Raw genomic sequence first — 12,079 nt, 5'->3', positions numbered from 1 at the left:
CGACTCGCTATTGATCCTGATCGAAATACTCTACGACTAACGGGTAACCGTTTGTAGACAGTACATTGGCAAAAACAAGTTTTTATTTGATAACAGTAACAGTGATCGAACTTCCCCTTTACACAAATAAACCAAATTGTAGTCTGTGTGGGCATATCCGCCCATATCCCCCACGTCCACACTTTTGTATTTATTTATTTTTCTATTGTATTATTTTTTTGACAACTTCAATCGATATGCCAAAAAAATTTTTAAAGTTTTTCGTCCAAAATCCCACAAGCTGGATAACAGGTAGTCTGTTTTCTTAACAATTTGTGTTGTAGCTTTTATTATTAAAGGTTAAAAATGTTGGTGCGAAAATAAATAAAAGTAAACAGTGTGGGATCGCTCACTCGTGTTCAAGAATTACATTCTAATCTAGCAGCATCGCACGCTTGCTGGATTTTGAAGCTAAACGAAACACTAAGAAACAAATCATCTACTTGTGTGGAATACCGCTAAAGGGTTTTGTCCGGTTGGACACTGAAGCGATTTACGGATGGGGAATGTTATGTAGAGTAGCGTGCATTTAAGGATCGTCTTTAATGTTAATGGACATTGGCGGTCGTGGTCGGGTGAGCACTGATATCATAACTGCTGTTTTGAGAAGCTGTTCCTTGTTAGTCATTTGTCATCAATTGAGAGCTGTATCGCTGATTAAAAGTTTACACTTGTGAATACTCCTTTTAAACATTGCTGCATTATATTTATAATTGTAAGATTATATTGAAAAAATATTTATTTAATGTTATGACATAAGACAACGCCAAATAAAATGTTTATGTTTTATTATCATCATTCCAATGGTCGGATATACCCTAACATTCGCAAGGGAGATTTTTCGGTTTCGTTTTTTTTCTTCCCATTCCCTTTGCATTTGAATTCGGCGTTCCAGGCTGTAGCGGACCAAAGTATTTTTAAGTGAAATTTTTGTTCGTTTCATATCAGAAGTTTTTTATTTACTTCATTTGTATTATTGATATGTTGAGAGGTGTATTTGTTTGCTTTTAGAAGTTTTAGAGAGGTTATTACATTACCTGAATGCTATTACAGAAGAAGTTCGCACAAGCTTAGTAGCACTATATATATCTATGGAAATATTATTTTGCTGGTCCACAAAGTCAATCAAATGGAGTGCGAAGACGGGAAATTTAAGGTCTTGCTTATTAAATTTGGGCTAGTAAAAACCCTTCCCCATTTTATAATATTCGACATATACATATGTATATACATATATAGATATGTTTGTGCTTGTGAAGTTGGCTTTTTTTGAGAAAAAAACAAAGGTGTAGGTGCCTGAGCTCTAAGGAATTTCAACCTCTATCAGAATTTTAACAAACGTAGCCAGAACATAATCGAAATAAATTTTTTTTTTAGGTTTTTTTTCCTAAGAAAATTATTTTTAATTAGTTAAATTATAAATAATAAAAATTAATTATAACTCAAAGTACATAAGCCTAATGTAAGATGTTTGTTAAAAATAATGTATATTTTATAATAAAATGCATTTTAAGTACGTAAGTCTTCAAGAACGAAATAATGTAACATTTATGTAAAATAAAATACATTTTTATTTTGGATTGGCAATTGCGATCCAGATCGCTACGTCTTGAAAGCGACATCAGTTCGTCTCAATAGCGAGAAGACATTCTTTCAGTATCGATACAGAAATGAACGATAGTCAATAGCAACCTGAGAATGTTTAGATCTTGACCTGAGTATGTCGATATTGGCTAGGTTTTGAGATTGAAAATATTAAAATCGAGAACGTTGAGAACTTTTTTTTTCTAGGTGTAGGGATAGGTACTGAAGGGACATTACTTACGGATCAGACATCTGCCACCAGTATGATCGGGTCAACTCAATCTGAAAGCCAAAATTTCGATTGATTCGACTTAACTCACTTGGCAAAAATGTGATCGTGAGTGATACAAACTCTTAAAAAAATTTTAAGCGCATCGTCTGAATTCGTGTACGATGCATATGATTATGAGCAAACTCAAAATATTATAACAATTTTAAACAAAAACATAGGAAACATCTCTGAAGTATAATCCAAAAAATATATTAATTCAGACATTGATTGCTTTGCAAAAACATTTCTATAAACAATTTAGCCAAAGTTGCGAAATTTCGAAAAATTTGTTTCAATATAATATAATATAATATGTATCAACTATATAAAAAAAAAAAAAAAATTAGAAAGGAAGCTACCTTCAACGAACCTATGCTTAGTAAATATATATTACAAAAAACTGGCTTCTAATATATTAAATAATAACCGATGTTTATTGTCAAAAAACTGGTTAATACGAATTAGAAAACCAACAAAGCTCTAATTTTTTTTTTTTTTCTTTAATTTGTGTAGAAAGGGACGGACGGGCAGGATATATCAATTCGGCTGTTGCTACTGATCAATAAGATACATACTTTATATGGTCGTTATATGGTTATATGTCTCCTTCACTGCGTTGAAAACTTCTGACTGAAATCAATTTTTAGCAATTTTTATCAAGAGTAAAAAAGGAATTTTTCCTTACTTTTTTCGTCCTTTGCTAAGCCCATACCCGTCTCCATTCAAAATAGAAACGATCTAGTTGTATTCCAAAGTAGAGTCACATTAAGAAACCAATAAAAAATGCGATTTTAATATTACAAATTTGTGGGTAATTGAAAAATAAAATTTGTATACCTTCGATATGTCTCTTAATCTAAGTTGTATACTTGAAAATAATAAATCAATAACAACTTCTGCTTTATTAAATAACTCAAAATTTTTGATAATACGATTATTTTCCAAATTTGTTATATTTAACTGTTAGGCTTAAATTATTGGGACGGAGAAACCTCCTTCTATGCATTAGCGACAGAATGCAGTTGAAATTTGATAGACATGTGCATTTACATTTCTAGGTGACGGCTGGACAAACTATAAATTAAATAGATCTTACGTTTATATATTTTTATGCCTATAGCTTTTATTATTTATGGATCTAGCGGCGCTGGTTACATAATAATTGTACTATACCTTAGCTATATTTTTGCTCGCGCTATTATTTTACGTACATGCATATGTTGTGTTACGCACTTTCTCTGACTTAGTTTTTACAATTAAACAATTACAATAAAAATGTTTTATTGCAAAACAAAATATAAATGCGCGTCTTTACAATTATATGTGATTAAATATATGCAGACTCTTTAGAACTCATTTATTAACTTCTGCATATTTCTTGATTTAGTTGTTTATATTTTATAAGCACATTTACATATTTTAGTTCCAGTGTTGAGAAAAATATTCATTACGTAATTTAATGTTGAAAAATATTGGAGTTATCCCATTCGAGTTGATTGATGTGACTGAATCCGTCTTTCAAAGCTAGTGCCAAAGATATCTCTTAAAATGTTAATTATATTTAATGAGTAATTACCATACCTTCATCATCTTCAGATTCAGAATTTTCTGATTCAGAACTCGCGTCAGATGTAACATCTGTTTGCATAGGATTTATAGTTATAGTCAAAGCTGAGTCATCCCAAACTAATCCTTCATCGGAAATCTTAGAAAATAAAAATTCAATAGTAAGAAAGATTATATCTAGATGATCCAATTAAATTTATCCACTTTACTGTGTTACAAGAAAAAATTACTTTCAAGGGGATATATATATCTGAAGTGGTCTTATATGGTATCAAAATATTCGATCTGCAAGGGTATAATCATATAATCATTCTAAATATACTTACTTTTGGACATGGTTGATGGCGTTCAATATATTTTTGGTTGTTTTTTAAACGTGCAATCGAAACTCCACAAAGTAAGACCGCCAAAAAAACACTTACAAGAATTATGAGCATTGTAACGTGTGAGCCTTCAGCTAAAAAAAGTATTTAAGTTTCTATAGATATTTATACAAATTACTTTGGCAGTTCCATTTACCTTTGTGTACGAAAGAATGAATGTGAGATTTTGGTTCTTGCACATCATTTGTATGCAGAAGAGAATATGAATATACCTTAGAATCTGAAGAAAAGCATTAAGGTTAAATATATAATAAATATTTTTTATGTAAGTATTGGGAACCCACCAGTTGACTGATTATCATTGCTATTTATCGAACCACTGTTTAGGTGAAATGTTGTTTCAGTATTGGTGTTGCTAATCAAATTTACTTTAGATAAAGATGAAGAAGGAAGTAGATTTGTTGACTTAAACAATGTCTGTTTAGGATGCAATACAGTAAGTGTTAGTGTATATTCCCCGCTTTTGTACTGGGAACTTTGTTGGGCACAAGAAAGCTTAAATACACGGTTAAGATAATAAGCAGGTTTCTTATTACTGTACACAAGGGATCTTAACACATTTATATAATTGCTAATGGTATCCTTTCCAATCATTTCGACTCCATCCTTATTAATATTGGTCTTAATATCCATGCTAGAAGACAATGACTCGTCACCATCTATTTGAATGTCTTCATGGTCGGGATTCAAAGAGGGAAATACAACAACGTTGCAGGAATCAAGATGATTCTTCTCTTCTAATTTTCCATTGTTTTTAGATAGCGTTTCAATGCAAGTTTTTTCCAAAATGTGTACTCCCAATTTAATTTCTTGATATGATACCATCTTGTTTGAAGTTCCTAAAATCAGATAGCGGAAAAGAAATTAATTACAAAATAAATTAAACAATTGTATATGTGACTTTTTTCCGATATTCCTGAGTATTCGTATTAGTTATTTTGACACCTGTTAGCTTCGGTAAATCAGCTAAAGATTTTGCGAACACAAATCGTGATTCCAACAACTTTTAGAATATTTTTTTGTAATTTTATGAGTAATTAAAGTTTAAAACACTTATTTTAAAGTAAAAAAGAAGAGCCGACTGCTTTGCCTGCACGGCCGATACTTTCACCAAATCTCTCGACACGATGTCCCAGAAATGGAATGTGAGAAAATGCAATGATTTTTACTTCAATTACTTGACTAATCAACCAAATTTGAACTTTTTTATTACTAGCCGACTGCGATATCGGAAAGAAAGGCATCACTGTAAAAATTTAATAAAAGTATAATAAGAGTATATTGGATTCATGGAAAAGTATGTAACATGTAGAAAAAGACCCATTAAGTTCATATGTAAGTACGGTTAAAATATTAGACAAAAACGTCCGTTACTCATAAAATAAAAATGTATATTAGAATTGTTTAATATAACGGAAAACTACTATCTAAACATTGTTGTCATTTTAAAATCCGAATTGCCCAATGTAATTGTGACCTACGTACCAGATATTGCTATTTTGGGTGAATTCGATGGTGGAGTTAAATCGGAGGTTTCCAGCTGTAAGATTGATTTTTATATATTAATGTTAACTTTTAATGACGGATTTTTTTGTTATTTACCGACGCTGAGCCGACATCAATATCGATGCCGAGTGGAGCTGTCGGTTCGTTAACCATAATATATGTCTCAATTGGTGGCAAGCGAAGAGAACTTTCATTATTACAAGTCAGTGTTGTACGCACTTCTATGTTCCGGCGTCCTACCGTGGGCTTTCGTTTAATATTAATATACTGAACTTTTCGCATCAATTGTTCAATATCATGTTTGTTTTTCGCCGCAATGTAAATTTCGTTCATTTCAATATTTTCCTTAATCTGAATGTTTGCAGAGTCCGCTTTTTCATCGTTACTTTGCAACGGCTTCGGAGGTAATAAATGCTCAGCACAGGTAGTTCCACATTTAATGTCCTCTGCGGTCAAAACGCTGTTGAGCGAGACTTTTACCTCAGAAATATCTCCATTAAAGCCATGTTTCAGTCTATTTTCCAAGCTTTGGTAGCAGGCACCAATAGCTAAGGAGGTATTAACTCCGTGGGCTGCGTGTAAGGGCCAGTCGTCAATTACTTCTGGGTTACTATGACGATCTTCAATAGAATTTTCGAAACGTACACCGTCAATAAATAAATCAACTTTGGACGGATCTTCAATATTGAGAACATAGTGATGCCATTCGTTGTCACAGACCTCCGGTATTTTCCAACGCCATTCAGCAGGGCTAAAGATATTTAAGTCACCTTCGTTAAAATTTTTTCTTAATAAAAAAATAAGCCGACAATTCCGAACGAATAATGCCATATGATGACGGTTCATTTTGTGGTCGTCCGCACTGCAGATAATATGCTCCTTAACATGTTTATTAGTCACACCCTGACTATTGTGTCGAAACAAGGTAAGAATGCTAAAAGCTTGTGATGAAAAATCGTAATGGTCAATAACAGTGGTAGGAACTACTACTCCAGTAGACCCATCAAAGTGAAATATGGGTTCTACACCTTCGTCATAGCTTAACTCTTTAGTCCATTCTGCCGCATGAGGCAAAAGGTCTTTCACTTTTTGGCTTGAAGTGCAATTAGATATGTCTCGATCACACCCGAATGAGATGTGCTTTGTCTGAAAATAAATATTACATGAAAAAATTATAAATATTGGTTGATTACGATGCACAGTCTGCTCACGAAAATGGTCGCTAAATCAAATGGTATACTAAATTCGTTAAAAGAGTATTTAACAGGTAGAAGGAAGCGTTTCCGACCCAAAAAAGTATATATTATATTCTTGATCAGGATCACTGTTCATATGTTACTAACTAACGTTAACGTTAAAGGTTACTAACTAACAACGATTATTCGGTGCAAGTTTGTTTTAGGTGTTTGCCACGCCTACTTGTTTTAGGTGTTTGTCACGCCTACTATAACGCACACAGCCTGCCCAGGCGTTTGAAAAATGTCTGGATATTTTTCATTTTATTATTCCTGCAAATTTCGATGGATGCAAAAAAGATTTTGGTCACGCTCACTTGAATGCCCACAAACCAAAGAAAATTGCCAACCACACACTTTTAAAAAAATTAAAGGTATTGAATACCACAAATTAGACAGCGATAAAACGTTCAAAGTGTCAAAATATACATTTTAAAATTTAGCCTCAACAAATATTTTAAAATTCCTTATCAAAATAATTATTTGCCCACTAAAGCATTATATCGTGCCGAAGAAATACATTTATGAAATTGTATTTTTCTTAGTAGAGTACAAAGTCTATTCTTTCGTTGAAGGTGCGATCGTCATAAGTTAAGAAATACCCGGTAAAACAAATTAATAAATTTGAAATTAAGCAGAATTAACTTAAAAAGGTATATTTGCATTTCCTTGAATATTTTTGTTTTAAAATTACATCTTTTGATTATTGGAACAAAAACTTATTTTTTCAAACTTTTTTCTTATAAGCACCAAAAAAATACATATTTGAATAAAATTTAGTTATCTAGTTTATGTATGTATATGTTAAAGTTCTAGTTGCAATGAGTTTGAACGTTAATTACTTTTAATATATTTTAGAAAAAAAATAAAAAGATGTATTTTTATCTATATAAAAATATCATAAATTATAGTCTTGTAGACTACATTCTGAATTTGACCTAGAGAGTTCGCAAAAGGAATCGGACCAATCGTTATATGGAATACAAAAATTTATAACAAAAAATTTGTAGGCTTACCTTAAGGGCTATGGAAGAATGAATCCTAAGGTCTTCATTCTTGCAAGAAATGTCACATAAATCTAGACGAGCATTAGGAAACAATTGAAGGCTTTCAGTGCTTCCAGACTGAAAACACCAATAAGAATAATTAACGTTTTTGTTCATTAAATTTGGCTATGAATACTTACAGTGTAGTCAATACGTTCTGGCATGCCTAAATACTTTGTTTCACAAACGCGTCGAACTTTAATGCTGACCATAATAGCTGCAGATTCCTTCATTGCGCAATCATAGGCAACAACGGATAGAATATGGTTATGAGAAGCCTTGTGAGAAAGTGGTTCAGTGTTTTTGATTGAACCTTCGTTATCTATTGAGAATGGTTCATCATTGTTAAGAATCTCATATTTGCAAACATCACCAAAGAGTGGAGTGCAGTCTTTATCGGAAGCTTCGACTCTTAGGATCTCGTTATAAAGTCTTCCCTCGTCTACTTCAGTTACGTAAGACGGTTCTAAGAATGTTGGAGCATACTCATTTACATCGATAACTGTAATATGAACATTGGCTGTATTTGAAGGTGTTCCATCACAGTAGACCGCAACGATTTCAAAATGATAACTTTTGCGATTCTCGCAATTTAACGTTCGACGTGCTTTTAAAATACCTAGGTTATTAACCAATTCAATCTAAAATATAAAGTGCAAGTTATTACGTTAATAAAAAGTAGTTAGAACTTACCTCAAACGGAATTTCATGATACGGCTTTTTGAGAATATGAAAGTTACAAATTTTCTCTTCGTTCACTTTAATAAGAGGAGTTATTTCTACAAGTGTTTCGTTTTCTCGAATTAAACCGTGATATGACTTTTCTAATATGATTTCTGAAATATAATAAGTAATTGTATGCATTCCTTTTACAACTTGATTTTAAATAAAGCTTGTAGTATACAGTTCCACGGATTTTATAAATAAAATAATAATATACATTTGTGTGTGTTTCAAAACTTTACAACGTTTTTGATAAGTGGATCTGATACTCAAGGTCTTCACTGCAACTTTTCTACTCATTATACCCGCTACTCGTAGACTAAAAGGGTATACTAGATTCGTTGCTAATTACGTAACAGGCAGGAAGCTTCGTTTCCGACCATATAAAGTATATATATTCTTAATGAAAATCAATAGCCGTGTCGATCTGGCATGTCTGTCTGTCCGGCTGTTCGTCTGTTTGAAAGTTGAGATACTATAAAAGCTAGAAAGCTGAGATAAGGCATGGAGATTCCAGAAAAACAGACACAGCTCAAGTTTGTTGTCACGCCCACTCTAACACCCAAAACTATCAGGCATATACTTTTGAGAAAAGTTTTTGTTTTGTATCTTGTGTTTGTTTCTATCACTTTTTAATTAAATATCTTGTCAACTTCTAACAATATGCCAAAATAGGTTTTGCCACGCCCACAAGCCACCCAAAACTGACACATCCACACTTTTGAAAAATATTTTGATTTTTTTTTCATTTTTTTTTTACCTGGCCAATTTCTATCTGAATACAAAAAACATTTTTGCATTTTCTCTTTCGCACTTCTGAGTAACGGAGCATTCTATCTTGTTTTATTACAAACAAATAAGAGCGAAAATGTCAGAAAGCGGAAATAAGCGGGAATAACATTCAACATTTTTGTCGTTATTATAATAAAGTAAAGTTGTATACAATACCTTTTTGTGTTAAATATTCATCATCATTTTCGCTGGACGTTACAACTCCAGCGACCAGGAGTTCGCACAACATTACAACAATGCAGACTGAACCAAAGCTTTTATGAAACGTCATGGTTTTGAACGTCAAAGTTTTTTGAATATCGAGCCTTAATATATTTGTTTTGCTGAAAAAGAAAATTGATTTCAAATTAAAATGCAAACACCGACTAAAAGCAAAAATATCGTTGTTTTTTCGAGTTGCTTAAGTTATTTCATTATTGTAATTGACCAGCATTAAACAGTTATGTATGTATGTACTTACATAATATATAGTTATTAAAAAATCCTAACAAAAAAAATATCTAGCAGATGTTTGTAAAATAATAATATACGTCTGCGGGAACAGAAATATATATATACAAACTTATAAATATCAAAGTTACATAAAATATAATACCAAATAATTATAACACTGTGATCTTGTGATCTAACAGTGCCGGATTAACACAGAATTTAAAGAATTTGCTAACGTAATTATTTTTCCAGGTTAATGCATTTTGTTAATGAACTGAAGGTTATTATTAAAAAAAGTGTTTCTCAATTCGCAGACACGCTTTGACAGGCGCTTAGCACACATATGGAAATCTTACTTGCAATGTATTTGTGTTGGCATTACTGCTTTAAAACTTTATTATTTATATATTTCGCTTTACACAGCAATGCTTATTTGCTTAATAAGCAACGAATTCCCGAAAAAAATAATTTCAAATTATAATATATGTATTATTCGACAAATTACTTCGTTGCTTATTAAGTACGTTTTTTGCAGAAACATAACTTAGTAATTATTTCGGAACATTTTTTAAGATTACATACTCTTGTCCGCAATTGCGAAAAATAAAACTGCCTTGAAAAATAAAACTCACAAATCGTGAATTTTTTTGCACTTTGGTCTTCGTTATGTAAATATATTCTTTTTCTAGGTGCTGATGGAGCTTTTTATTCTGAATACTGAAATTCTGTATATTTAAGTATTAATGTAATTATTAAGTATTAATTAATATTGATACAATTTATTAATGATACATCAAATAATCGGTATAATTGATAAAAATAAAAATCTATTACGCCAACCATTTGGGAGAATTTTTTCATTTTTTTTATTTTATTAATTGTATTATGGTTGTGCCAATATCTTACAAACACTCCTACACGCCTACTTCTGACTGCCAAACATCTAACTAAAATGCAAGCATTCCAGTATACTAATTTGTTTTCGATTCTTTCATAAATTACGGCAATGGTCTACCAGCATAGATAAAACACAGTTAAAAAGAAAGAACAAATAGAGGCGAATTATAATGAATTTAGCGAAACAAGGTTTTGCAACTGCTTGACGATTTGCAATTCCCATGCTAAATTGATATTTTCATTGAGCCACTTGTTTGACAATTAACCTGTATTTTTTTTTTGTTGGTAGTCCTTTGGACTACAAGAATATGGCCAAAGCAACAACAAACACGGGAGTGTTGTATGGAAAATAGAAATTGTATACATTTTGTTAGAAAAAACTAATTTAGTCCCCCAAAAATCATTTTTAAAGATTAATTTAAAGAGTTTAAAAATACGTTTTTTATTTTTTAGTCAAGTTGATTTTAGTAAAAGCACCAAAATATATTTTATTCGAGACCTTGTAAAACTTTTTATAAACTCTAGATGCCGTGATTACAAAATGCCACTAAAATTTTTTAGTGAAACTGATTGTTGGATTACAAAAATGTATTGGCATATGTATGTATATGCATATGCATGAAAAAATCTTCTTGTGTATGTGGTTGAATCCAAGAGATACACATTCTGGTTTGGATTAGACCAGATTTCTAATGATCAAATGGACGAATAAGGAATCTTTCCGCAGGGAGTCACACATAACCCTAATACTTTGATTATAACTTACATCGATTTAAATTGACTTAATTATGAAATAATACAAATTAATTAACGGGGCACTTTAACAAAAGCCCAGAAAAAATAAATCTTTTTTTTCTTTGCTTAGTTTCTTACTTCTGTCAGCAAAATGATTACTTGTGACGTTTGAGAAACCAGTTGTAAGTTTAAAAACAGTAGTTAATACCCTGGTAATGTTTATCCGACATTTTTAGATTCCTGTGTAGAAGAGATTAATACTTAAAATGTGATAAAAAGAAACACCATATAAGGCCCTGTGCAGACTATGCTCAAACGTAATAATCGGCATTTAAGCTAGACCATGTTTTGTTTAAGCGAGAAGTTAGAGGGCGCTTACACTGCACTATGAGGAATTTGACCTGTTTTGTTGGGATAAATGAATATCTATTTAAGATACGATGATAATTTTTTTTTCCCAACATATTCTTCAGTATGTATTTCAATGTATAAAAAGAAGTCATTTTCATATATGGAGATCATTCAAACATTCGTTTGTATGTTAAAATTCGTACTAAACAATTCAGTGACTTCTTGCGGAAGAGGAAGTCGCTTTCGTTTTTGAATACGAAGGCCTAAATTTAGAGATGATATTATGGGATCCGAAATTTTCAATCCTCTGTGAAAAACATCAGTAAAGTTGGAATTCAACTTTGCTTGAATTTCCAAGTAAGTTCAATCTATGATTGCTTTCCGTCAATGCCGGGTATTTTGCTGCAACCTTATCCAGCATTCTATTGCATATTTTCCATTTATGCAACAAATTCACATAAAGTGTGCGTGCTTTCTCCAATAAGTGACTTTGATTAATTTTAAAAATGCTGTCGTCGA

At 31.7% G+C, this 12,079-nt stretch overlaps 1 protein-coding gene across 3 annotated transcripts; it reads right to left on the bottom strand.

Moving 5' to 3' along the window:
- Nucleotides 1-2,732: 2,732 nt before the first annotated feature.
- LOC6555886 (calsyntenin-1) lies at nucleotides 2,733-11,545 on the bottom strand. Of its 3 annotated transcripts, none has more exons than XM_001982652.3 (12): nucleotides 11,348-11,545; nucleotides 9,302-9,468; nucleotides 8,324-8,466; nucleotides 7,771-8,271; nucleotides 7,601-7,708; nucleotides 5,446-6,495; nucleotides 5,329-5,383; nucleotides 4,128-4,682; nucleotides 3,980-4,063; nucleotides 3,787-3,917; nucleotides 3,476-3,599; nucleotides 2,733-3,418 (listed from the first exon to the last, which is right to left on the bottom strand). In XM_001982652.3, the coding sequence occupies exons 2-12, from the start codon at nucleotides 9,414-9,416 to the stop codon at nucleotides 3,351-3,353; spliced, it is 2,934 nt and encodes a 977-aa protein (XP_001982688.1). In that variant the 5' UTR covers nucleotides 9,417-9,468; nucleotides 11,348-11,545; the 3' UTR covers nucleotides 2,733-3,350. The 3 variants fall into 3 exon arrangements, with proteins under 3 accessions (XP_001982688.1, XP_026839005.1, XP_026839006.1); XM_026983204.1 differs by having other exon boundaries at nucleotides 11,418-11,545; XM_026983205.1 differs by lacking the exon at nucleotides 11,348-11,545 and adding an exon at nucleotides 10,974-11,279.
- Nucleotides 11,546-12,079: the final 534 nt, after the last annotated feature.

This window comes from Drosophila erecta, unplaced genomic scaffold, assembly GCF_003286155.1.
Source record: "Drosophila erecta strain 14021-0224.00,06,07 unplaced genomic scaffold, DereRS2 tig00000294-arrow-arrow-pilon, whole genome shotgun sequence".
Lineage (NCBI taxonomy): Eukaryota > Metazoa > Arthropoda > Insecta > Diptera > Drosophilidae > Drosophila > Drosophila erecta.
Note: the sequence above shows the minus strand (reverse complement) of the source record. Positions and strands in the feature narration are given on the sequence as shown.